This window comes from Besnoitia besnoiti, chromosome VII (genome assembly GCF_002563875.1).
Source record: "Besnoitia besnoiti strain Bb-Ger1 chromosome VII, whole genome shotgun sequence".
NCBI classification, from domain to species: domain Eukaryota; phylum Apicomplexa; class Conoidasida; order Eucoccidiorida; family Sarcocystidae; genus Besnoitia; species Besnoitia besnoiti.
In genome coordinates this window covers 909,068-930,815 of record NC_042362.1, presented here as the reverse complement: position 1 = coordinate 930,815, position 21,748 = coordinate 909,068, and the positions used below count along the sequence as shown (strand labels likewise).

The 21,748-nt window shown below is 60.2% G+C and overlaps 3 protein-coding genes across 3 annotated transcripts; 2 read left to right on the top strand and 1 right to left on the bottom strand.

The window, feature by feature from the left end:
• BESB_077270 (uncharacterized protein) lies at nt 1-420 on the top strand (the record flags this gene model as incomplete). Its single annotated transcript, XM_029366088.1, has 1 exon — nt 1-420. The coding sequence occupies one exon, from the start codon at nt 1-3 to the stop codon at nt 418-420; it is 420 nt and encodes a 139-aa protein (XP_029217519.1).
• A 1,746-nt stretch (nt 421-2,166) lies between these two features.
• On the bottom strand, nt 2,167-4,703 carry BESB_077260 (uncharacterized protein; the record flags this gene model as incomplete). The annotated part of the gene is made up of 2 exons (XM_029366087.1): nt 2,167-2,276; nt 2,852-4,703. 2 exons carry the CDS (start codon nt 4,701-4,703, stop codon nt 2,167-2,169), a joined length of 1,962 nt encoding a protein of 653 aa, XP_029217518.1.
• A 2,395-nt stretch (nt 4,704-7,098) lies between these two features.
• On the top strand, nt 7,099-20,446 carry BESB_077250 (RecF/RecN/SMC N terminal domain-containing protein; the record flags this gene model as incomplete). The annotated part of the gene is made up of 20 exons (XM_029366086.1): nt 7,099-7,221; nt 7,809-8,033; nt 8,400-8,656; nt 9,295-9,432; nt 9,754-10,159; nt 10,610-10,858; nt 11,330-11,470; nt 11,744-11,960; nt 12,254-12,526; nt 13,072-13,814; nt 14,067-14,222; nt 14,527-14,669; nt 15,314-15,497; nt 15,910-16,088; nt 16,744-16,887; nt 17,306-17,892; nt 18,232-18,329; nt 18,964-19,039; nt 19,382-19,659; nt 20,252-20,446. 20 exons carry the CDS (start codon nt 7,099-7,101, stop codon nt 20,444-20,446), a joined length of 4,812 nt encoding a protein of 1,603 aa, XP_029217517.1.
• Nucleotides 20,447-21,748: the final 1,302 nt, after the last annotated feature.

The window sequence follows — 21,748 nt, the reverse complement described above, 5'->3', positions numbered from 1 at the left end:
ATGGCGGCCGTTCAGGCGGGTAGCAGGGCCGTCGCGGCGACGGTCTGTGGCACTAAGTTTTCCTACCTTGCTCGTCAGAGTCCGCTGTCTTCTGTCTTTGCTTCGTCAAACCGCGCTCTTTTCTGCTCGCTGTCGCAGAGGCGATTCGCTGCTCAATCGGTTCAGCCGCACAAGGGGGACCACGCGGCGGCCCCGTCAGTCACTCCCCGATTCACGGACGATATCCCTGCTGAGTATTACAGGTACGGCGCTTTCAAGAACTACCGCCGCGACGACAGCTGTGCTCAACCTTTGGTGCGAATGGGAGTCGTTGTAACTGCGGTCACTGGACTCATCTTCCTCAACCATATGTGGTCGTGCGACCACTGGCACTACAAGCACCGCATTGCGGGCTCGTACCTGGACTCCGACTCAGAGTGAATTCGTCAAGGGCTGTCATCTAATTGTGTGCAGAGCTCAGCTGTTTCGATTTAATCAAGAAGCTATTCGATGGAGAAGATTTTAGTCCGTGGTTTTCTCTTGCAGGGGCGCGCGAGGGGACAGACATTTTCCGTCCCATCGTAACCAAAAATGTGAACATAGTAGAAAATTACTCACGAAGGATCTCAACGCTTGCGTGCTATATATTTGTGCCGGTGCTTGAGTTTTCCTGCCGTTTACAAACCCGTCACGATTGTAGTGGCCTGATTTCACCGTCTATAAGACGGATTCGACTCTCGAGTGGACGCCGACCCCGCCGTCATCACAGCATCCGGGATCCGAATCTAATCCGACACAAATGTCATTCGATGTACTGTAGCGCGAGTCAAGGCAGTTTTTGGGGTCTTGAGCAGATAACTTGTTCGAGCAGCTAAGAGAGAACTTCCGCGGAGAGGGTCACACAGCTGTACAAGAGGGTCTCCGCGAGATGGCACTAATGACGGTCTCGTGTGCACAACCAGAAGTTACATTCCCCTTTGATCAGTCAGAAGCGACGTTTTCCTCATGCCTCAAAAGAAGGACCGGACCTCAGCGACTCCAGCGCTCACCCAGCTAGCACACAACAGAGCACTGGCGGCGTCTAGTCTTGTATGCCCTGTCGCGGAGCTGGAATACACGACGGGCAGGCAGGGTAGGGAATTCAGACGTTGGTCGAACTGAGTGGTGTGTGGCTTGGCTTGCCTCGAGACCTAACGCCCTGTCATACGTATTCTGAACGATGGAAGACCGGATTTGATGCCAAATAATGCGCAGCGTGCTGTGACTAAGGTGCATGTTTCTATTGCTGAAAGCTTGTTCACCATGCCCGATACAGCGCTGTGCTCCAGACATCGTCGTTCAGAGCAAACGCTTAACGCGGGAGCGGCAGGAAATATCATGTCGCGACGACCAGGAGGAGTCTTTTAGCAACCCCTGACAGGGACCGCAGAGTAATTCATTTACGTTGCCCTTTCGGGGCATATCAGCACGGTGTCTCAACAACAAACAGATACAGAGGGTTCTATGGCGTACCACTTGCGTTTTTTTCGGTTGTGTTATGCGCACTCCTCTAGATCATGCTTGTTTCGAGAAACGTGCCTGTATGCAGAAACGTCAAAGTTTCTTTGCAATGTCCCAGAGTGTGCAGATGCTACAACGCGATAGTTCGTGCATGGCTCGACGACAGCTTTTGCAGGTGATCATCAACAAGGTGGTTTAGCCTTGTATTGCTTTCGGAACTGTTCTAGATGATTTTCGAGCGGGCGAAGCCCATCGGGCTCACTCTTCTCATGGCGGTTTGCCAGTTTGGCACGCATCTTCCAGGACGCGACAGAAAAACCCTCTTTACTTGGTGTTTTTCTAACAGAGCCACAGTCGAGCTATCCATGCTACACGCGCTCCTGTGCCCGTCATCACGCACAGATGCGCCAAGGACGCCGAGGAATCGCCGACACAGAATACCTAGGGTTCCCCAAGCAGGTATGGGCCCTTCCCCTTCTTTGCAGTTGTCTGGAGCGGCGAAGCAGACTTCGCAACTACCATGTGCACTAGCCCACTAATCTGATTTTGAACAAATCGCAGCAAAGAAACCGAGCCAGTTCCACAGATATCGGACAAAAGCTTCACTCGAAACACTGCATGCAGACACCCGATTTCGACTTTGTGAGGAAACGCCCACTCACTAGACGCGCCTGCGGAGCGCCCCTATCAATCCAGTTGACTGAAGCCCCGGTCTCCGTCCGCCAGCATCTGAAGAACCTTTTCTTCACTGAGGGTTAGCATCGAACTTTGGGAAGCCGTGAGCAGTGGACTGACCGCTGAGCGAACACACAAGCAAACACAGAGAGCGCACAACCCACAGCTTGTCAGCTTTTGTTACGAAGAATTTGCGCACCGTCCCACTATATACACCAGATCGAGGTGTACGCCCAAACAGTGAGCAACAGTAAAAACGTCATACACCCACTGTAACAGGCGCTACCTTCACTATTCGTTTCCGGGTGGTACTATTACATCGGATAACGCCTAAAATAAAGGTACCCACAGAAACTTTTAAAGCTGCACATTTGCCGACTTGCTTTTACGCTGCCGCCCTCGCTGTCTACCTTCTACACCATCGTATAGTCAGCCCCGTGCGTTGTGCGTTGCGTATACGGAAAGCTACCACACTTGACCAGTTCGCAGCTACACTCTGCTATACCCCTGAATCCGCAAGCGCTGCAATCCTCGAGCTGTGAGTGTAATTACGCAAGTTGAAGCACTGTGGATCGGACGGAGAGACCTGGGTAGCCTCGCGAGGATGGGGCCGCCTGTCTCCTCCAATTCGCGTTGCCTTTTTGCTCCTTGTCCGTTTGGCTTTTTTAACTCCGTGGTATGTGCGATGCGGGCGTACCTTTCCACAACGCGCCCCTGGGCAGGGCATGCCACGCGACTTTCGTGAAGAAGCGGACAGGTCTCCAGCCTGAGAGAATCAGAGTCGGCGCGGCGAAAAGGAGGGCCCGCCTCCGCCAGTATGTCGAGTCTTTGCTGAAAAGCTTCTCTCCCATCGACCGAATCCACGCGCCCATGCCGCGGTCTCCGCCCTCTTCGCTGCACGTCGGCTGGCTCGCCTCCGCGGCCTCGCGCGGCTGGGCTCGAGAGGAGCCGCCGAAGCGGGTGTTCGCCAAGCCGCCGACGAGGGCCTGCAGCGCGAAGCAGACACACGCGACACGGCCGACCCACGCCCAGTCTACGTCAAACTCCACGCGGCTCACTTGCCGCAGGCGCCCGCCAAGCGTCGAAGCCAAGCGCGGAAACTCGATCAGGCCCGCCGGCGAAGGCGCCGGCGGAGTGGCACAGGGGCGAGACGACGAGGGCGACGCCGGAGACAGCGCGGACTGCAGCGCAGGGGGGGCGGCAAGGCGGCGAGATGCAGACGAAGCGAGACGGCGCGAGATCGCCGCGCGCCGCAGCGCCTCCACGCGCCGCTGAACGCTTTCGCTGCTCTGCAGGGGAAGACCGTCTTTCCCCCAGACGGTCGCCGCGAGGGTCGGCGACGCGGGGGTCGACGGACCCACCCGCACAGACCCCGAAGCCTTCTCAGCGTTCGCGAGAGACTCACGCGCTTCCTGCAGCCGGGTCAATACCTCAACGATCGCCTCTATAGCCCCCGCCTGGGCAGCTTGGACTTCGTCTGCGCGCGAACAGGCGGGCGAACCCACAGACACGGGAGAAGGGGATGCCACAGAGGCAAGCGCGTCGTGCCCCTCTTCAGGGCCTTCCGGCAGCACCAGCGGAGGGACGGGAAGGTCAAGAAGGAACACTAGAGGCTCCGGCGTCGGTTCGCATCCTCCGCCAGTCCCCTGCGCCGCGCCGCGTCCGCGTCGCGGAAGCAAACAAGACAAGCGCGCCGCGTCGTCGTCGACGCATGCGCCGCCATACAGCAGACGGAGGAGGCTTAAAGGCGGCCCATGCGAGTGCGCAGAGGAGTCGGCAGAAGGAGGAGAATCCGAGAGGAGAGAGGAAGGAGACGACACCGAAGGCGCCGCGTTCGACGGAGCCTCCTCTGAGAGCGAAGGCGCGTCCCGTCCGCGTTTCATGCTGCCTCCTGCGACCGCCGTTTCTCGAGGGGGCACCGCCCCTCCAGAATCCTCCCGGAGCAAGGCTGCGGTCAAGCGCGCCTCTTCGTCACGCAGTCGAGCTTGCAGCGCGAGACGGAGATCTCGCACTGTCGCGTGAACCGGTAGAAGAAAGCGGAAGGAAACATCCAAGTCTCGACAGCCGGTGGCAGTTCTCACGACGACCTCAAGCTGCGGCTGCAGCTTCAGAGTCTCGCTGCACGCTCGCGATGAGGGAGGGACAGACGGAAGCGAAGGGGGGGCAGACGAAGCAGAACTTAGAGAAAAAAGGGAGGAAGAGGGCGAACGCAGAGAAGAGGGAGATGGCGAAACGCAGTCGAGAGAGGAAGCGCCCGCAGCACACAGCCCAGCCGAAGGGTCTGAATCGCCCGACGATGCGCACAGAGAGGCCGAAGGGCCAGAGGAGCTTGACGATGAGCAAGCACGAGAGTCAGATGGGCAAATCGAAGGTGAAGATTGAGGCAGGAACGCAGCACGACCATTATTTTCGTGCGATGAGGTTCCTGTCAAAGGGCCCTCCGCGGTGCCGGGAGAGTTCGCAGATGGGCCACGCTGCCCAGAAGACGCGGGGGACTGTCGAGGTGTAGAAAGAAACGATGCAGACGAGGACGAGGTGGCGGGAAGCATCGGAAGAATTGGAGAGCGCGAGGCCGCGGCGGCATGCTCCCGCGCGGGGGACTGTCCGGCGAAGCTCCCGCCGTAGAGCCACTGCCGCTCAGACAAGAAAGGGATGTTTCCTCGTGAAGAAGCGCCGACGAGCGGCGCTGCAGCTGCTGCGAGAAAAACGGGAAGATACATGCCGGCGCCGACACCAGCAGCGTCTGTAAACCCGGCCGTCCTCTCCCAACGGAGTGACAAGCTACCGGGGTTGGGGGGCGACACTGGGCAGAGGCGTGAGCACACCAGAAGACACGCCAGAAAAAGAAGGCTGGAAAGCATGGCAGTTATACTACCAGATTTTGTCCGCGTTTCAATCAATTCGCGACGAGAGCCTGACCGCTTCACGGAGGCAGAGGAAGGAGCCACACATCGGCAGGAACAGAACTCAAAGGAGCAGAAACAAGGCGAAAAAGAAGAGACGGACGAGGTAGATGCACACGAAGAGCACCGAGAGTGCGCATGTGTGCCAGAATAGGAGTTATTCGAAGCAGGGAACGACCGGAAACGCGGAGAAGAGAGACGTGAAGAAGGGGGAAACCGACGAGGCGAGGCGTACTGCGTCGGGGTAGGAGCGAGACAGGAGGAAGAGCCTCTATTCGAGGGACAGGAGTATGCAGAGGGACGAAGAGACGAAGACTCTGAAGCAGAAGGCAAGGCAGGTGAAGAACACCTTGGAGAACAAGAGCTCCACGGTTCCTTTCGGAACGTGTCCGCCCGTGCGCGGGTCATGCCGGCAATCTCAATAAACGGCTGAAGAGGCGGCCATCGAACAAGGAAGGAATGCTGAGAGGCAACACAGGACGCGAGAAAGAAGGCGACGGCGCGCCAGCCTGCGAAAGGAAGCCCCTTTTGAAGTACGAGAAAGCGCGCGGGCACCAGCAGCGCGACTCTGTGGCCATAGAGAGACGCACCGGGGAAGACGACCAGCAAGAAGTAAAATCTGTGTGCCCTCCGAGGGCGGGAAGGAAAAGAAATCGCGTGAGAAAGGTCAGCAGATGTTCGACCCTTCAGAGAAAAGAGAAGGCAAACCAAGCTGAATCGATGTGCAGATCTGTGTCCTAAGAGGTCTTACCGCGGGAAGCTGTGTGCGTGTCTCGTGTAGAGACAGCTGGAACAAGGGAGGAAAAGCTGACATGCGTCTGCGCATGCGCTGGACTGATTGCTGCATGTGTATCGTGAGACATGTCGCAGGTAGGAGATTTGGCTTTCTACCTACTAACTCGAAGAAGCGGGCTTTGACAAACTTTCTTCTGCTCGTGCTCCTCCACTCCCTCATGCCTTGTTCTGCGGGCTGTACGTCCACATCCATCCGGCGCCGGTCACCGAGGCCCTCGCTCCGACTTCGCCTGTCTCTGTCTCTTTTGTAGGCCGCTGTTGCCTCTTTGAGAACGCCTCGGGCCGTCTCTTTCACGCTTTTCCACAATCTCATCTGTTTTTCCCCCTCAGACTCAACGCCTCTCGCAGGCGCAGTGTCTGTCCACCGCCCCTTTTGTGTACACGCCAATAGGCTGCACGGCTTCGCTGAGTCGCTCGCGCTCATTGTCTTGTTAACTGCGCATCATGCGTATGACAGAAGCAATGCCGCGTCTGCCTAGACTACCGGCCGTTTTGACTGTCAGCTCGCTTCCTGGGAGAAGCATCTGTGTTGCCTTCATAGTCACGCTCGGATCTACCGGGAATCTCTCACGTTTCTGTTGAGTCGAGGATCAAGGAACCAACGTTTGGGCGGGCGTGCGACAAACAGCGAAGCACGGACAGCGTTGCCCGGCTTTCGTCGCCCTCACTGTGCTGAAAATCGGCTTAGGGGCTACGCGCCGAGCTTTCTTGCCGCAGTCGAGCAGGCAGGAAAGAGGAGAGAGTTGTAAAGAGAAAATATACGTGGCATGGGCGCCTTCAGCTGGCGGCCAGGGCCCGATGTCCCTGCGTGTTCGCGTCCTCCGCTCCCGCGTCTCTACCTTCCGACCCCACCTCTTCTCGTGGGGCGGGGGGAGTCTCCAGCATCCTGAGAAAAGGGACCTGGGTTCTGTATGGCGATGTGACGCTACCGGAATCGATCTCTGCGTCATGTCGTCATTTCTTGTCTCGTTGCTCTGGGCCTCCACTTCTTCGATTCCCGTTCCTTCTGCTTCTCCCAGCGCCTGCTGAAACACGCTTCGGACTGCCGTCCTCAGTGCCTCGCTTGCACTGCTCCCTTCACACGGCTGCCTCTGCGCCTGGTGGACCGCCCCCGCTGTACCTCTCTCTGCCGCATCCTCGGGCTGCAGGCTGCAACTCCTCTCGCGTGGCAGGAGGGGGCCACGCAGCCTCTGCCAGCGAAGTGGCTCGTGGAGCACGCCGCTGCCGCGCCAAAAGTGCCTAGAGCATGGCGACGCTCGAGCGCCTCGGCGTGCAAGGCATCAGGTGCTTCGCGCCTGATCACCTCGAGGTTATTGCCTTCGAGAAGCCTCTCACAGTCATCGTCGGTCACAACGGAGCTGGCAAAACGGTAGGTCCTTCTGCTGCCGCGCTGCGTGCTCCTGTGTGTTGTTCCTCCCTGCTCCACTTGCGCCGCGCGACTGCGGCGACTGCGGGCTTTGGCAGCCCGAGCGACCGCATGCGCCGAGGCTTCAGCGAAGTGGGAGACCTCAGGCTTTTCCTTCACTCGACCTCGCCCCAGCGATAGATCGCCGGGTCGGCAGAAAGCTGCGTGGCCGCCGGCGCGCCTTGTATTCACCCTCCGTGTTGAGGCCGCTGTGGTAAAACGACGTGGATGTTTCTAGGCCTGCCTCCAGAACGGGTTCTCGTCTTCCACATCTCTACGGTCTAGGGTTCACGGCTCACCCTCCACACCCTAAACCCTGTGCGTAGCTAGCTTCCGCGGCTTTTACGGCCGCGGGTGTGTCAGCAGCGATGCATTCCGCCGCAGAACTCTCCCCTTCGAGAGCGGCGGTGCTCGCCGCCGTCTGTCTTCGCATGGTGGAGCGGTCTCCACGCCCGCTAGGTGAAGAGCATCTGTAGCGCACTCGCGTGTGTGTGTGTGGGGGGGGGGTCTGTGTGTGTGTGTGTTGGGAACGCGGGCGCGCTGCGTTTCAGACGGTCGTGGAGTGCCTCAAGTACGCGACGACAGGCGAGCTGCCGCCGTGCGTCGACCGCGGGCGCGGGTGGCTCCACGACCCTCGCCTGCTCGACGCTGCGGAGGTCAAAGGCCAAGTCCGCCTGCGCATCCACACCAAGGGCGGAAAAGAGTTGACAGTCGTCCGCTCCATGCAAGTCTCTCAGACGATCGACCGCAAGGGGCAGTGCAAAGCCACATTCAAGGTACGTGCACAGAGTCGAACCCGAACTGAAAAACGCCTCCCGTATGCTGCGGGGCGACAGAAGCGGCAGCGGCATGCGCCTTCTTACCCAAAATTCACTCGAGTATAGCTGTGCCGGTTTGTCTTTGGGGGCACCAGCGGGGGGGGGGGGGGGGGCTGTGGGGGGCTCGGGCGGGGAGTTACAGACGCGCGACCTGGAACGCCGAAGGCTGCCTCATCATGCCCGTATCAATTCTTACGAATGTGAAAAGACGAGTTTGTCAACATATGCGTGTCCCGTCCCCCGCGCCCGGCGTCGACATCCCCCGTGCGGCCTTTGAGCTCCCTCCACCCGCACGGGTTCGCGCTGGCTGTTTTTCTGTGTCAGCAACTTGAGCCGTATCTTCAGCTGAAAGACTCGGCTACCGGCAAGAAGGCGTCGATTGGCAACAAATGCGCAGACATCGACGTCCAGCTGCCCGGGCTTCTCGGAATTCACCGCGCAGTGCTCGAACACGTCGTTTTTTGCCACCAGGAGGACAGTTGCTGGCCGCTCTCGGAGATGCCTGTACTGAAGAAGAAATTCGACCAGCTCTTTGGCGCCACGCGATACGTCAAGGCGCTTGAACACATACGCGCCACGAGGTAGCCAAATGCACACGCGACAGCGAGAATAAGCGCTCAGCAGCGTCCGGAGCCGCTGCAGGTGCCAGCAGCTGCGGACGGGGGCTGGCTGCGGAGGGCGCGAGGGTTCGAACCCCAGCCGACGTCGGGGTCTTGGAGCCGCTGAAAACCCGCAGGCGGAGAGGGTGCTCCCGCACGGAGAGGCATGCAGTGGCCTTCTCGGCTAGGCAGTCAGTCTTTCAAAAACGCGGCGCTGGGATTGGAGATGCCGCGTGCGTGACTTGCTGCTGTATTGCCGCATGCTCATATCGGCCGATGGAGCGACACGGCGAACGCTTGCCGGAGACGGCGAACTGGTTTAACGCCCATTTGTCCCCTTCAGAAGGTGCTGCCCGTGCTTCCTGCCTGGAGTCTCTCGCGCGTCTCTCACCTGTCTCTCTGTACCTTTCTGTGTATCCGCTTGTCTCTTCCTGCACACATATACGATTGAATCCGTTTTTGTTGCTCGCTCACCGCCTGCCCGCAAGCCGGGCGCTCTTTGTTTTGGAATTGCTTGCGGGCGACGCGTGGGCGCAGCTTTGAAGCTGCTTCGGCGTCCCGCGAGGTTTCACGCTCCCTCACATTTCGAGGATCCGCGCGAGTCGGATGTTGCGGTTCAGGAAGCAGCACGCCGCTGAGGCGAAGGACCGCCAGCACGATGTCCAGCTCGTCGGGGGGCACCGGCGCCAGGCGCGCCTTCTGCGACGGCAGTTGGAAGAAGCGAAGTCTCTCGAGCGAGAGGAGGAGGAGCAACTAAGGTACGCGCAGAGGATTGAGCGAGTATTTCGGATGGCGAGCGCAGCACCCCCTCTCGCATCAACCTGCGAGGCACTTTGGCGAGACCTGCTGCGTATATACCTTGGCGGGGCGCGCGCAGCTTCGGGGGTTTCTCGGACTTGGCTGTATCCGTTTCCAGTCCGGCGGCGCGGTCGGTCCCCTCGTGGCGCGGCTGTTGCGCCTTCGCGTCGCTCGACTTTGGTAATCGTTCGGCCGCTTTCCTGCGTCTCGCCGTGCGCGTTGACCTCTCCCCCGCTTCGCGTTGCGCTCGCGTGTGTGCGGCCGTTCGCGCGCGGCTTCAGGTCGACCGGGGCTTCGCTGGAGCGCCACGCAGCGCTTCTGCGCGCGCGGGAGGAAGCGCAGGCGCGCGAGGCAGCAGTCCGACGCCAGCTGGAGGTTTCCATCAGGCTGGTTGCGCGTCTTGAGGAGGAGTTGGAAGAGCAGAAGGCCGCGCAGGAGAGCGAGCGGAGGGAGGAGAGGGAGCGCGAGCGCGAGCACCGACGCCTGGCTCGCGCGAGAGCCGCAGAGAGGAGACAGCGAGAGGATGGCGAAGGTCCGTCGTCGTGTGACCACGCAGAGGCGGAAGACGAGGCCGAGCGAGCGTGGCGGAAAGAGGAGGAGGAAGAAGAAAAATTCCGACTCGCTGTTGAACAGGAGGGCTACCAAGAGCTGGTTGACCTCGCGAAGGATATCGAGCAACAGTTTGCGGTAGGCGTGCGCAGAAGCGAAAGGATCGGCCTCGCGCCTCGTCGCGCAGAGGCCCGCATGCCCCCGTGCGTTCACAGAGTCCTGTTCGCTTTTGTTTCAGAGGCCTCTCGTTCATCGTTCCGAGGAGACGAGCCCGCTCTTCTAGGCTCCTCTCGGATACTCAGCCGTCTTATGCTCTTATGACGCGCTAGCAGAGAGCGCGTAGCTGCGCCAATTGAGGCTGAGTCGTAGTCGCCAGGATTCGCCTTGTCGTGGGGTGGCTAGATGCTCGTAGCAAGCGACGGATCTTCGGTTGGACGTGTGCCTTCGCTGTTCGCGTGCGCGTGCAGGCGTCCCCAACTTCGTTTGACGCTTGAGGAGGCGCTGGGCTCTGCCTCTTTTAGGGGGCGTGTCCACCTGAAGTGGCTCATTTTGCTTCCCCATGGGCGTGTTCGTCGTGTGGCTGCGCAGGCGAAGCGCGACCGTCTGGCGGCGCTGGAGGGCGATTTGCTCAGGCGCGAGAATGAGAGCGCGGCGCTGACCGAGCGGCTGCATGCGGAGCAGCACAAGGCGGCGGAGGGGATTCGCGCGGAGGAACGCAAGGCGACGGCGCTGACAGAGAGGACGAAAATCGTTCGCTCGCTTCTCAGGGGGTGCCGAGGCAAACTGGTGGGAGCTGAAGACGATGCGTCTGAAGAGGGCGGGCCCCGAGACCAAGAGGTAATCTTCTCCGACGGGGGAAAGTCGCAAGCCCCACATTTAACACTTTATTCCACTTTGGTTAGCGTGGCATCAAACGCACGCCTGCGCGCGCCTCCTCCGGCCGTGCCCTGTGTCTACGCTTTGGCAAGATTCGCGCCTCAGGTGGCGAGTGTCCCTTCAGGAAAACCTCCGCCAGCCGTCCATTTAGGCTTTAGGGCACACACGGGAGACGCCTGCATCGTGCACGCGAAACGGGTCAGGTGCCTCAGGGGTGACCGTATGGAGCGCCTCGCAGCCACTTCCTTCCGCACAGGGGCGTCCCGCCTTGCGCGATCCTGCGGTTACGCGTTCGGGGCCTGCTCACCTTCCCTCGGTCGATCCTACGTTTGCAGAGTGGAGGGCCGGCCTCGCGTGTTTCACATTGAATGTTTTACCCAAATAGTGCCTCGCTAGCGTTTAGTTGTCTCCGAGCTTTGCGCGCGCGTGTAGGGCGTTGCGTTGCGGTCGGATGCCGCGATTCACGAGGAAGTGGAGCGACACCTCGAGCGCCTACATCGCGAGAAAGCCGCGGCGGCTCGCGAAGGCGAGCGGCGTGCGCAGGAGATGAAGGAGGAGAGCGATCGCCTCCAAGTGAGAATGCGAGGGAGCAACGGCGCGTCGGCCTTCTGAGTGTTGTGGTGGAAGTCGTCCGCGGTTCGCGCCCGAGAGAAGGCCACACCTCTTGGCGCTGGATGAACAGGGCTTGTGAATTGCTCGCGGCAAGCTCACGAGGCGCTTTAGGATGACCGTGCCGGCTGCGCACCGAGGCAAGGAAAGAAAACTGCGACTCTATGCAGGCCCGCTCTGCGGAACCGCATGGGTCGCTAAAATGAAACTGTCTGTCTGTCGCCTGTGGAGTCGCAGGAGAAGTGCGCGGCGCTCCAGGCTCTCGTGGGGGCAGGCGACGAGCTGCTGACGCACCTGCGGAAGGAGACGCGGGCACTGACTGAGGCGAAGCAGCGAAAGAGACCCCGCGAAGACGTGGCGCGCGAGCTGCAGCGCATCACCGCAGAGGAGGACGCGGAGCGCGGACGAGACCGCGAAGAAGGCGAGACGACGTCGGCGGCGGCCCGCATCGCAGGTGAGAGCCGGCACGGCGTGACTGAAAAAGAGAGCAACGGGGAACTATGACGTGAGAGGGAGGGCGAAGTCGACAGGGCGGCGTCCCACACGGCGACACGCCAGGCTCCCTTGAGAGTCGGTGAGCGGCAGACTGGTTCTATGACCCCGGCGCGGCCTTCGGGACAAAGCGTCTTTTTTCGTGGATGCTGTCTCCACCCATGCCGCACGCATGCTACCTACCCTAAATCCTGAACCCTAAACCCTAAATGTGGTTGTATGCTTCGGCTGCGTTGTCCTGTGCCCTTGCCTCAGACCTCGAGGCGACGCTGAAGCGTGTCGACGAGCAACTGCAGGCGCTGCGCTGCCGACGGGGTGTCTTGGACCGGAGGCGGCGGCTTGCGGAGGAGCAGAGCGAGCGGCAGATGAGTCTGCAGCTGGCGAAGCAGCGTCTCAAGGAAATGGAGAAAGACGTTGCAGAGAGACAGGGGACCTTCATCTCCGATGTCGCGGCGTGGCGGACGATCGCGGCCTCCAAAGCAGACGCAGGAGACGCACACAGCACCGAGATGAGCTTTGATGAGGCAGGTGAGGAGGGCGGGAACCGTGCAGGCGATCAACAGCTGGGCTGCGTGCACCGAGCCGCGCATCGGTTTCAACGCTCAGCCACACGCTGGCCTGCTGGCTGAATTAGCCGTGCATGTCTGCCGCAGCGGCACGCCTCGTACGGAGGAACTCTGCGGGGGGGGGGGGGGGGGGAGGGCACAACCAAACATGTCGATCTGCGGTCGGAGGCCCGTAGTCGACGTCGAGGACCCCACGAGTTCGACACCGGAGGCGACGCGCGAGCGGCGCATTGCGGGCTGCGCGCAGAGGGCAGTGGATGCTCGCGCCTCGATGGAGACGCCAAGCCTTCGATTCGATGTTGCCACGCTTCACTGTCTCGCTACTGGCATCGGATCGTTCCGCTCTCGGGGCGGTCTTGTGCTCTCTCGTGCGTCTTTTTCTATTTTGACGTCTCGCTCTGTCTCCGCGTCGCGGCAGGGCTGCAGACGTCGCGGCGACTTGGCCGCTCGCGGTGCGCCAGCGGCTCATTCTCTTTCGCGTGCGTTGTGTCTTCTGTCCGGCATCAGTTGCCTTTGTCTCCTCACAGGCCGAGCAGCGGAAAGGCGAGAAGGCGCGCGAGCACCAGAAGGCGGCCGCAGCGTCGTTGAACAGCTGCAGAGGCCAGGGGGAGCTCGGCGCGTCCTCCCTGCGGTCGCTGCTTCTCGCGTTCCGGCAAAACCTTCTCCGCGCCGCCTCATTCTCTTCGGCTTCGCCTTCGTCGCTGTTCGCTTCCTCTCCGGGCGAGTCGAGCGACGCGGCAGGGCGCCTTCGCTCGACTGCGTGGCCCCCGCACCTCCTGCAGCTGCTGAAGGATTCGGCGCTGAGGTCCCGCGACCTCGCGCGAGACCAGTGGAGGCAGGGCGCGCCCGCAAGCGCGTCGAGTGGCGGCGCTGCGCCTGCATCCTCTCCGCCGCAGGGGGCGCAGCCGGGAGAGGCCGACGGGCCGCTGGACTCGGACGACTTGGTCTCCGCCGACGCGAGCCTCTTGCTGGCCGTCTACGAGGAGGGACGGCACGCGCGGGCCGCAGCCGACGTTGCCCGAGACATCGAGCGCCTCAAGCGGGAGGCAGACGACCTCGCCTCGCTGTACGCCGGCGCGCAGGACGCCTGCGCCGCGGCGGACAGCTCGCGCGCCTTCGCGGCCCAGGGGTGGCTCCACGCGCTGGCGCAAGAGAGCGAACGCGGCAACGCGTGTGCTCTCTGCAAACGGGAGTTCCGCACGCCAGAGGAACTGCGGGCGACCCAAGAAGAAGTCGAACGCAGAGTCGAGGTAAAGTCAGACACTCGCCGACGCGGCGCACGCGTCACGCAGCTCGCGCGCTGGGCGTTGGCTGGGGCGCCGCAGCCGGTGCCTGTCTGGCGAGTTGTTAAGCAACCAGTGCTCGCCGATTTCAGGCCCTGGTCTCGGCTCCAGCCGCACGCCCTGATACTCAGTTCCATGGCTGAGGTTGTCGGCATAGATGCCTGGCTTTGAACGTGGGCGACATTCTGCGCGTGTGTTCGGGGTCGATCCCCACTGCAGGCTCTGCCTCAGCAGGTGCGTGACGCGGAGGCGCGTCAGAAGGAGATTCGCAACCAGCTAGACAACCTGCAGGAGGAGCGTCTGCTCTTCGCTGCCCTCGCGAAACAGAACGAGGAGATCTGTCAAAAACGCGCCTTGCTGAAGATGCTGAGACAGGTACGTGAAGCGCGCGCAGCGCAGGCACTGCCGCACACTGCGAGCGCCCAGCGAATCCCACCGAGAAGGGCAAGACGCTCGACTCGCGTGCCAAACACAGTATCTGGGTAGAAGAGAACTCTGGCGCAGCAGCGCACAGCTGCAGGCTATGAATGTGTAGATGCCCGCGCACATGCTGCCCCTGACTGCGGAAGGAGTTATGCGTCTTTCTCAAACGGGCTCAGGACCATCGGAGCGAGTGCTGCGGTACGCAGGCAGCAGGGAACGTTGTCCGTGTGTCTCGTTTATGTTTCTCGTGTTCCAGAATCTAGGCCACCTCGAAGACCAAGTCCGCATAGCCGAGCAGCTCGCCGAGGAGGCTACGCGCAGCGACGAAAACCTGAAAAGGCTGCTCGAGACCGCCAACGCGCTGCACCAGCTGCAGACGGCTGGACTGCGAAAAGCGAGGTCAGCGCAGGGGAGAAAGAGACGAGAATGTCGTGATGGCAGACGCGCCGGGGCCGAGCCCGCGCGCGGCAAGCGCGAGACAGGTTGCGTCGGGAGTCGACATGTGTTTGCACAGGTTTTAGCTCCTCTCGTTCGGCTGGGCTGCCTCGTCGGGCGGAGCGCTTGCGCCTGATTTCCTCTCTGTCGCATCTTGTAGAGGGGGCTTGCTTCCTTGCGCTGGCAGCCGTGCTGGCGATCCGCGCGTATCAGCCGCATATCCCCAATGCTTCACAGCTTCCTCCGCCCTCAGGTCTCACAGTGAGTTTTTCCGCTCGCTCGCTTGCGACTGAGTCTCGGACTGGCGACCCTCTCTCCCGCTGGGCAGCAGCTCGTCGTGCTGCCGCCCCGAGAGAAAGGGAAACGACATACCGCAAGATGGCCATGGCGAAGCGCTACGTGTCAACATGTATGCATGTGCCTGCCTCTGTCGTCTCTCTGAGTGCATGCCACGTCACGGTGGTGAATGGGCACATCGCTGCGCCGGCAGGTCGTTGTAACAGGCGCGGGCGATGTGCACGCCTACGAGTCTACGGGTCGACGGCGCGCCTGGACTTCTTTGAACCCTTTTCGTCCGTTTCGCCGGGTTTCCCTTGTTCGTTTCGCAGGCACGACGTCGACGCCGCGGAAGCGCAGCTGCGGGCGGCAGTCGCTGCGGTGGTGAAGGCCTCATCGGCTGCGCCGGTCTCGGAGGGATGCGGAGTCGACAGCAGTGGAGACGCGAGCCACTCTTTTCTTGACATGGAGGAGATCAACAAGGCCTTCGAGGCTTTGGAGGATGAACAAAGCAAGGTGCGCACAGGCCGGGGAGTCGTCCACGCCTTGATGAGGCAAAGCGGAAAACCACAACCTACGTGAGGGAACGCTGTGGAAGCGTTTCGACGTTTCCCCCCCTCCCCCCCGATTTGCCTGGATGCGTCCCACGTTGGCTCCATTCTACAGGCTGCCGTGCTGTGCTTACTCCACCGAAAGCGCCAAGCGAAGCTCCGCTGGGAGGAACGCCCCGTCCCGCATGAGTATACGTCTACGTATATCCCCATGTATTTATCCACATCCGTACGTGCACACACACGTATACAAAAATAAATCTTTTCACTATTTCTGTATCTACAGTGCTGCCACGGGTGGATGCATGATGATGCTTTCTATCGGGCTCGTGTTACTAAAACTCGCGGCACGCCTCGTCTTTCTTCTGCGGGCTCAGGTCTACGCACTTCGCGACGAGACGCAAGCCACTTTAACGGCGGCAGTCGAGGCGCGCTTTGCCCGGCATCAGCGGCTCGACAACCTGAAACGAAGGCGTGAAGACCTCCAGCGGGAAGTGCAGGAAGTGCGGCAGCTCGAAGGGCAAATTGAAAAGAATGCCACGGCCATCTACGCCAAGTAGGCGCCTGCCCAAATCCACCGAAAGAGCCGTGCTTCACTGGAACGTGTTTTGTATATGTATCGATATCTACCTAAGAATGGTTTTTCGTCGGTGCCTAGACGCATCCCTTCTCGTTCGAGGCCGTTGTCTGAGTGTAGCGTAGACATCCGTGTACCTCTGTCTCAGAGGCGCGTATCCATATCTCCGCCCCTCGTCCGGCGAGGACGGATACGTATGCATGCGCCTGTCCATGACCACGTGTGTGTGTGCGTGCCGCTGGCCTTGCACGGACTCGCGCGAGGCCTGCGTGCGGCGGAGACTCAGCCCTACGGCCCTGCCGGTCTTCGGGGAGAACGCGGTCACGCCCGTGGGAGACTGCCTCTGGCGTACTGCTCGGATGCTAGCCCCAGTCTGGAGTCTCGCCTACGGCTGCTAGCATCTACGCGGCTCCGCCTGAATATTTGAATATATATATATATATGCATATGTAGTTTGCTCGCCACGAATTGGGATGCGGCATACGCGCGAGCGGAATTCAGGCTGGGTTTGCAGCTTGGCTTTGGCAGTCGCCGCCTTGGTGTTAGTGTGTATGTAATGCATGGGACTATCTCTCTACATTAAGGAAAATGCACTGGAAACGGGTTTTTCCATTTTTACTGCCGTGGGACGCAGAGAGGGCGAGCTACCCGGCCAGAAGGCGGAACTCGCGCGTATGCAACAGCGTGCGGCAGAGGCGAGTGCGAGCCTCCGGACGGAGGAGAAACGTGTCGAGGATGCGCTTCGGAAATTCGACGAACAAATCAAGTCCATCCAAAAGTAAGAGAGAGGGACTAGTGCAACGTTTCGATAGGTCGTTTTCTCTGAGTCGGCGTTTTTCACGAGCGGGATCCACGCGGCTTGCAGTCCCAGTTGGCCCTCGAAACGCGCCTCATGCTTCCGTCGCAGTCCCGCACGGACTCTCCTCCCCCCCCTCCCCCTCCCCGCCCGGCGGTGAGCAGCGGCGCTCGAAAGCAGCGCTGCACATCGCTCCAAGCGTGTCGTCGTTTCTGCGCGGCAGGCGGCCGCGACCGCCCCGGCTGCCGCCTCCGTCTCGCAGGGGCTGTCCGCGTTCCCCAATGCGCTGCATGTTTCCGCGCGTTCGTTGTTCGGTTCCTTCAGTTTAGGTCTGCTGTGATCGCATCTCGCTGTCTGTGCGCGCGCGTCCCGGTGGTTTGCGATGTTGTGGCTCCTCCAGAGAGCGGGAGCTTCTCTCAGAGACGTCGCGAGCGATCGCTGAGGCGGACGTCGCGCTGACGCGTGCGCGAGAGAGTTCCGCAGTGACCGCGGAGCTCACGCAGCTCCGGGCGAAACGCGAAGAGTTGAATGCGCAGCTAGGCCGGATGAAGAAGGCGCGCGAAGAGCAGCGGACGGCCTGTGGACGGGGTCAGCGCTTCCTCGCGCTCGTGAAGAATAGAGTCGCGCTCTTCCACAAGGAAGAAGACATCGAGAGGGAGCGAAAGAGGATAGCTGAACTCGGGGCTCAGCTGCGGGCGGATCGATGCAGAAGGCGCAGGGAGACCCCCGGGGGAGGCGTCGGGGAAGGGGACTCCGCCGCTGATGGGCCAGGGGCGGAAGACGCAGCGGGAGCCGAACCTGAAGACGAATCGGAAAACGAGCTGGAGAGAGAAATTGAGGCGCTGAGACGCAAGACAGAACAGGAAAAAGACACGAGAGCTCGACTCGAGGGAAGCTTGATGACCCGCAGAGAGCGCGTTAAAGAAATCGAAACTGAACTCGCAGGCTCCGCAGTGTACAAGGACGTCGAAGAGAAATACAGAAGTGGTAGGGCCACGGCGAAATTGAACAGGAAGCGGACAGAGGAAACGCATGCGCACGCTCTGTAGCCGCCTCAGGGGAAGGAACGCCAGCCAGCCCAACTCCTAAAGCTCCAGATCCTACGTGGAGTGAGCTTTTGGATATGCGGGGGATTGTGCTAGATTTGGGACAAGTAAACCGGAACCGCGCCACCCCGGAGGATGCAAGCATGGGAACGATTTACCTCAGCGCTGCTTGCCGTGTCCGGTGACGGATTCGACGGATGAGTGACGCTCGATCTCCCATGCCATTCAGACGGCACGAGTGAGCGTTTCACCCGGCCGCGCGTCCCCCTGTGTGTTGCAGCTCTCGTAGACGCCGAGACGGAGGCGATGGTGACAAAGGACTTGGACCGCTACCACCGGGCACTTGACAAGGCGTTGATGAAATACCATTCCATGAAGGCAAGGCCGCGCGACAGCAATCTGCGAAGCGGGAAAACTGGCGGCAGACGCCGCTCGGCCTGAACGCACATCCAATGCAGAATCATTTGCACGTACTAAGGCAGTGAACTCTGACATGTGTAGCTGTCTAGGGCAGTCAGGAGGCTCTTCATACGCAGGGTACGAAACTAGTCAGATACCACCTAGAGCTAGACTTTCTCTAACACATACACTAAAATGGTATATTTAGGTGTATGTACAAGCGCCCGTTTTCTGGGGATTGTAAACTACGAGTTGGCGCGAGGAGACTCCATGCAGGAAGCAGACGGAGCCGAGTCGCGAACCGTTTTGGATCCGTGCAAGTGACGGGAGTGTGGTGCGGACGGCGGGAACAAGCTCAGAACCTCCCTCAGCGTCCTACACGCGTGCGTGCGCCGCTGCGCTCGTAGCACGCGCTCGTCTCCAGACTTTATGGGGTGTTGAATGAATCTCCCGCTCCTCCCTGGCGCCTGACCATGTGGCGTCGCCGGCAGATGACAGGAGTGCCGGCTTTTTCAGTGGCCAAGACGTGGACTGCCGCGTGTGCAAGCGTCTCAAGAAGAATCGCCACTGGCAGGCGGATGCAGACTCTCGGGGGGTCTGTATTTGTGCGCAGATGCAAGAAATAAACGCCACTATGAAGGAGCTGTGGCAGACCATGTACACCGGGCACGACATCGACTACATAGCAAGTAAGCCAGCGCCTGCAAGCAGGCACCGGAGAAGGGGATCGCGGTTTAGGTGTGTGCGGAGCGCCGAGGGCGCAAAGCCCCCGGAATTGCATCCATGAGGCGTGGTGAATTCATCCCGCGGAATTCGCTTGCGTGGAAACGCCGATCCTATCCATCGGTCCTCTTCTGGCTACGTCACGTCGCGTTTCTGCCTCGCTCCATCCCTACCAGGGTTCCCCGGTTCTTCGGTGTTGTTGACCTGCCCCCTTGCGTTCCTCTGCATGTGCGAGGCTTCTGTCGCACACGCGGGAGTTCGCGTGGCTTTCGCAGAGTTTGTGTACGTGTGATTGTGTGCGCCTTCAGTTCGCTCCGACACCGAAGAGACTGCCTCGCCGGCGGCGCTATCGATCTTTGGGTCCTCTGCCGCCACGGCGCCCGCGGCTGGACAGAGGTCTTACAATTACCGTCTCGTCATGGTTAAAGGCAGTGTGGAGCTGGAGATGCGAGGTCGGTGTTCAGCGGGGCAGAAAATTCTGGCGTCGCTCATCGTTCGCCTGGCTCTCGCCGAGACGTTTTGCGTCCACTGCGGGGTACTCGCTCTCGACGAGCCAACCACGAACCTGGACAGATACAACTGCGAGGTGAGAACCCCGCGGCGGCTCGCGTGACTGCGCAGGAGACGCTGAGAAGGTGTTAGGCACTGAATGGGGATGTAGGAACTGCGCGTGTAGCCGATCCGCCGATGCCCGGCTTCCAGGGTCTACACCCCGCTGGCAGCTTGTCAGAGAGCTTGGTAGGCAGCTGGTGCGCAAGACGGAGGGTGGGCGGAGTAAACACGAACGAGGAAGCTTCAGGTGGAGCACAGACGGTGGAGTCAACGCAACGCATGCTGCCAGCGCTCGTGTGGATCGGGGAGACGGTCCGCATTCCTTGATTATGTCAGGCACTGTGGTATCACGAGGTAGCCGACGCAGATCGGAGAAGCTGTCTCTCAGAATCACAATTTCTTCCATCCGTTCACAGCTGTTTCACGCTGTTGGTCCTACATCAGAGTCGCGGGTGCTCTCCCGGATCCTCGTTGGCCCTGCTTCGTCTTCGGGCGTACCCGGGTTCGCATATATCGCCTCCTTGCAGGCAGCCTCCCGCCAGTTGCGGTCGCTGCTGCTTTCCTGCGCAAACACTGATTTGCTTTGTTTCACAATGGCACTTCCGCTGTCTGCGTCTCTACTTCAGAGCTTGGCCAAGGCTCTTGCTGCCTTAGTTGAGGCGCGACGGACGAGCACGAGCTTCCAGTTGATTCTCATCACACACGACGAGCAATTTGTTATGCGCCTTGCGCGCCATGGCCTCTGCGATAAATTCTACAAAATTTCTAAAGCTTTGAGCGGCGAATCGCGGATTACTTGCTGTGACATCCATGGCTTTTGAGGCATACTCTTTTCGTCGGCTCCCGCTGTCCACTTCGTGAGTGCCCGCACCGCCGGCGCATGAACGCAGTTCGTGGGGTCGTACGGGACCCATTTTGAATCATACGGGACCCAGTTTCAATCAGATATGACCTAATGTTTTCCGGTTTCGAGTGTGAAGTCGAGGGGCATTTCACATTACCACGGATTCAGGCCGCCAACCAACAGCGGTTCGCTTGCGGTGCGCTCGCGACTCCGGTATGGCGACTCGCAGCTTTCTTGAGTTCGTCGTGGTGTAGTTGGCTATCCGTTTTGTCGCACAACCAAAGGGACCAGAGTGCGCGTTTCCGAGGGCAGCTAGCAAACTGGCCTCCTCGTTCGGAGTACTCGGGCGCACCACCCAGTGTGATGAAGCGGAAGTCCCACCATCTGCAAAGGCAGGTACGTACACGCGCAACAGGGGCTGTCGCATGCCTCCAGACGCCAGCTTCTTAAACGCACTCTCTCTCGCGGCGTCTCTTCTCCATCCGAACGCAGCGCACTACGGATGACGAGCGCGGCAAGAGACATTCACCCGCCTGGGCAAGATCGTTGCCCGAGAGTGTCTTCTCTATAGGACGGCTGCCCTTGATGATACTCCATTGGGACACCACCATGCATGTTGCCCAAAGGTCTTTATTTCGGATAGCCGTGAGCTTCGGTCAGCACCAGTGCACCGGCGCTGTTGTTTGTACTTACTCTTCTCCGTGGATCCATAAAACGAGAAGAATGTTGTACACCCGGAGAACGCATGAAAGCGGACTGTAGAGCGGAATTCATTCTGGAAACCTATCGCCTGCGTCTCGTAAAGCGTGAAAAGACGAAACCGCTCTACCACGGAGGGCGGCAGCCATTTTAGTAGGTACCGGAAGTTGTATACAGGTACGGCGTCGCAGATGCATCGACAGTTACGTTCGGAAAAACGCTGTACATGAATGGAATTACGGCGGTCGCTCGAATACGAAGGGCGCGTCGACGAGCCGACGACTGCAATCAATTGCCTGGCTGGCGTGGCGTTGCACCCTCGTGCTCCCACATTTGGCCACCGCATGAATCATGGCATATAATGTCTCAGCAGTGTCGCGCAAAAGACAAAGTCACCGACACCGTCCGTTCCAAATGTGCACAGAGTCGTATACATAGCTGCTCCACTTCACTCCATGGATTCCGGCTGTGTGGATCCATTGCCGACTTAGGATCGCATCGTAGTGAAATCTGCGTCTACTACAGCGGGATAGCTGGCCGTGACCACGAAATAGGAACCGTCGCGCCCTGAGGTTCTCTC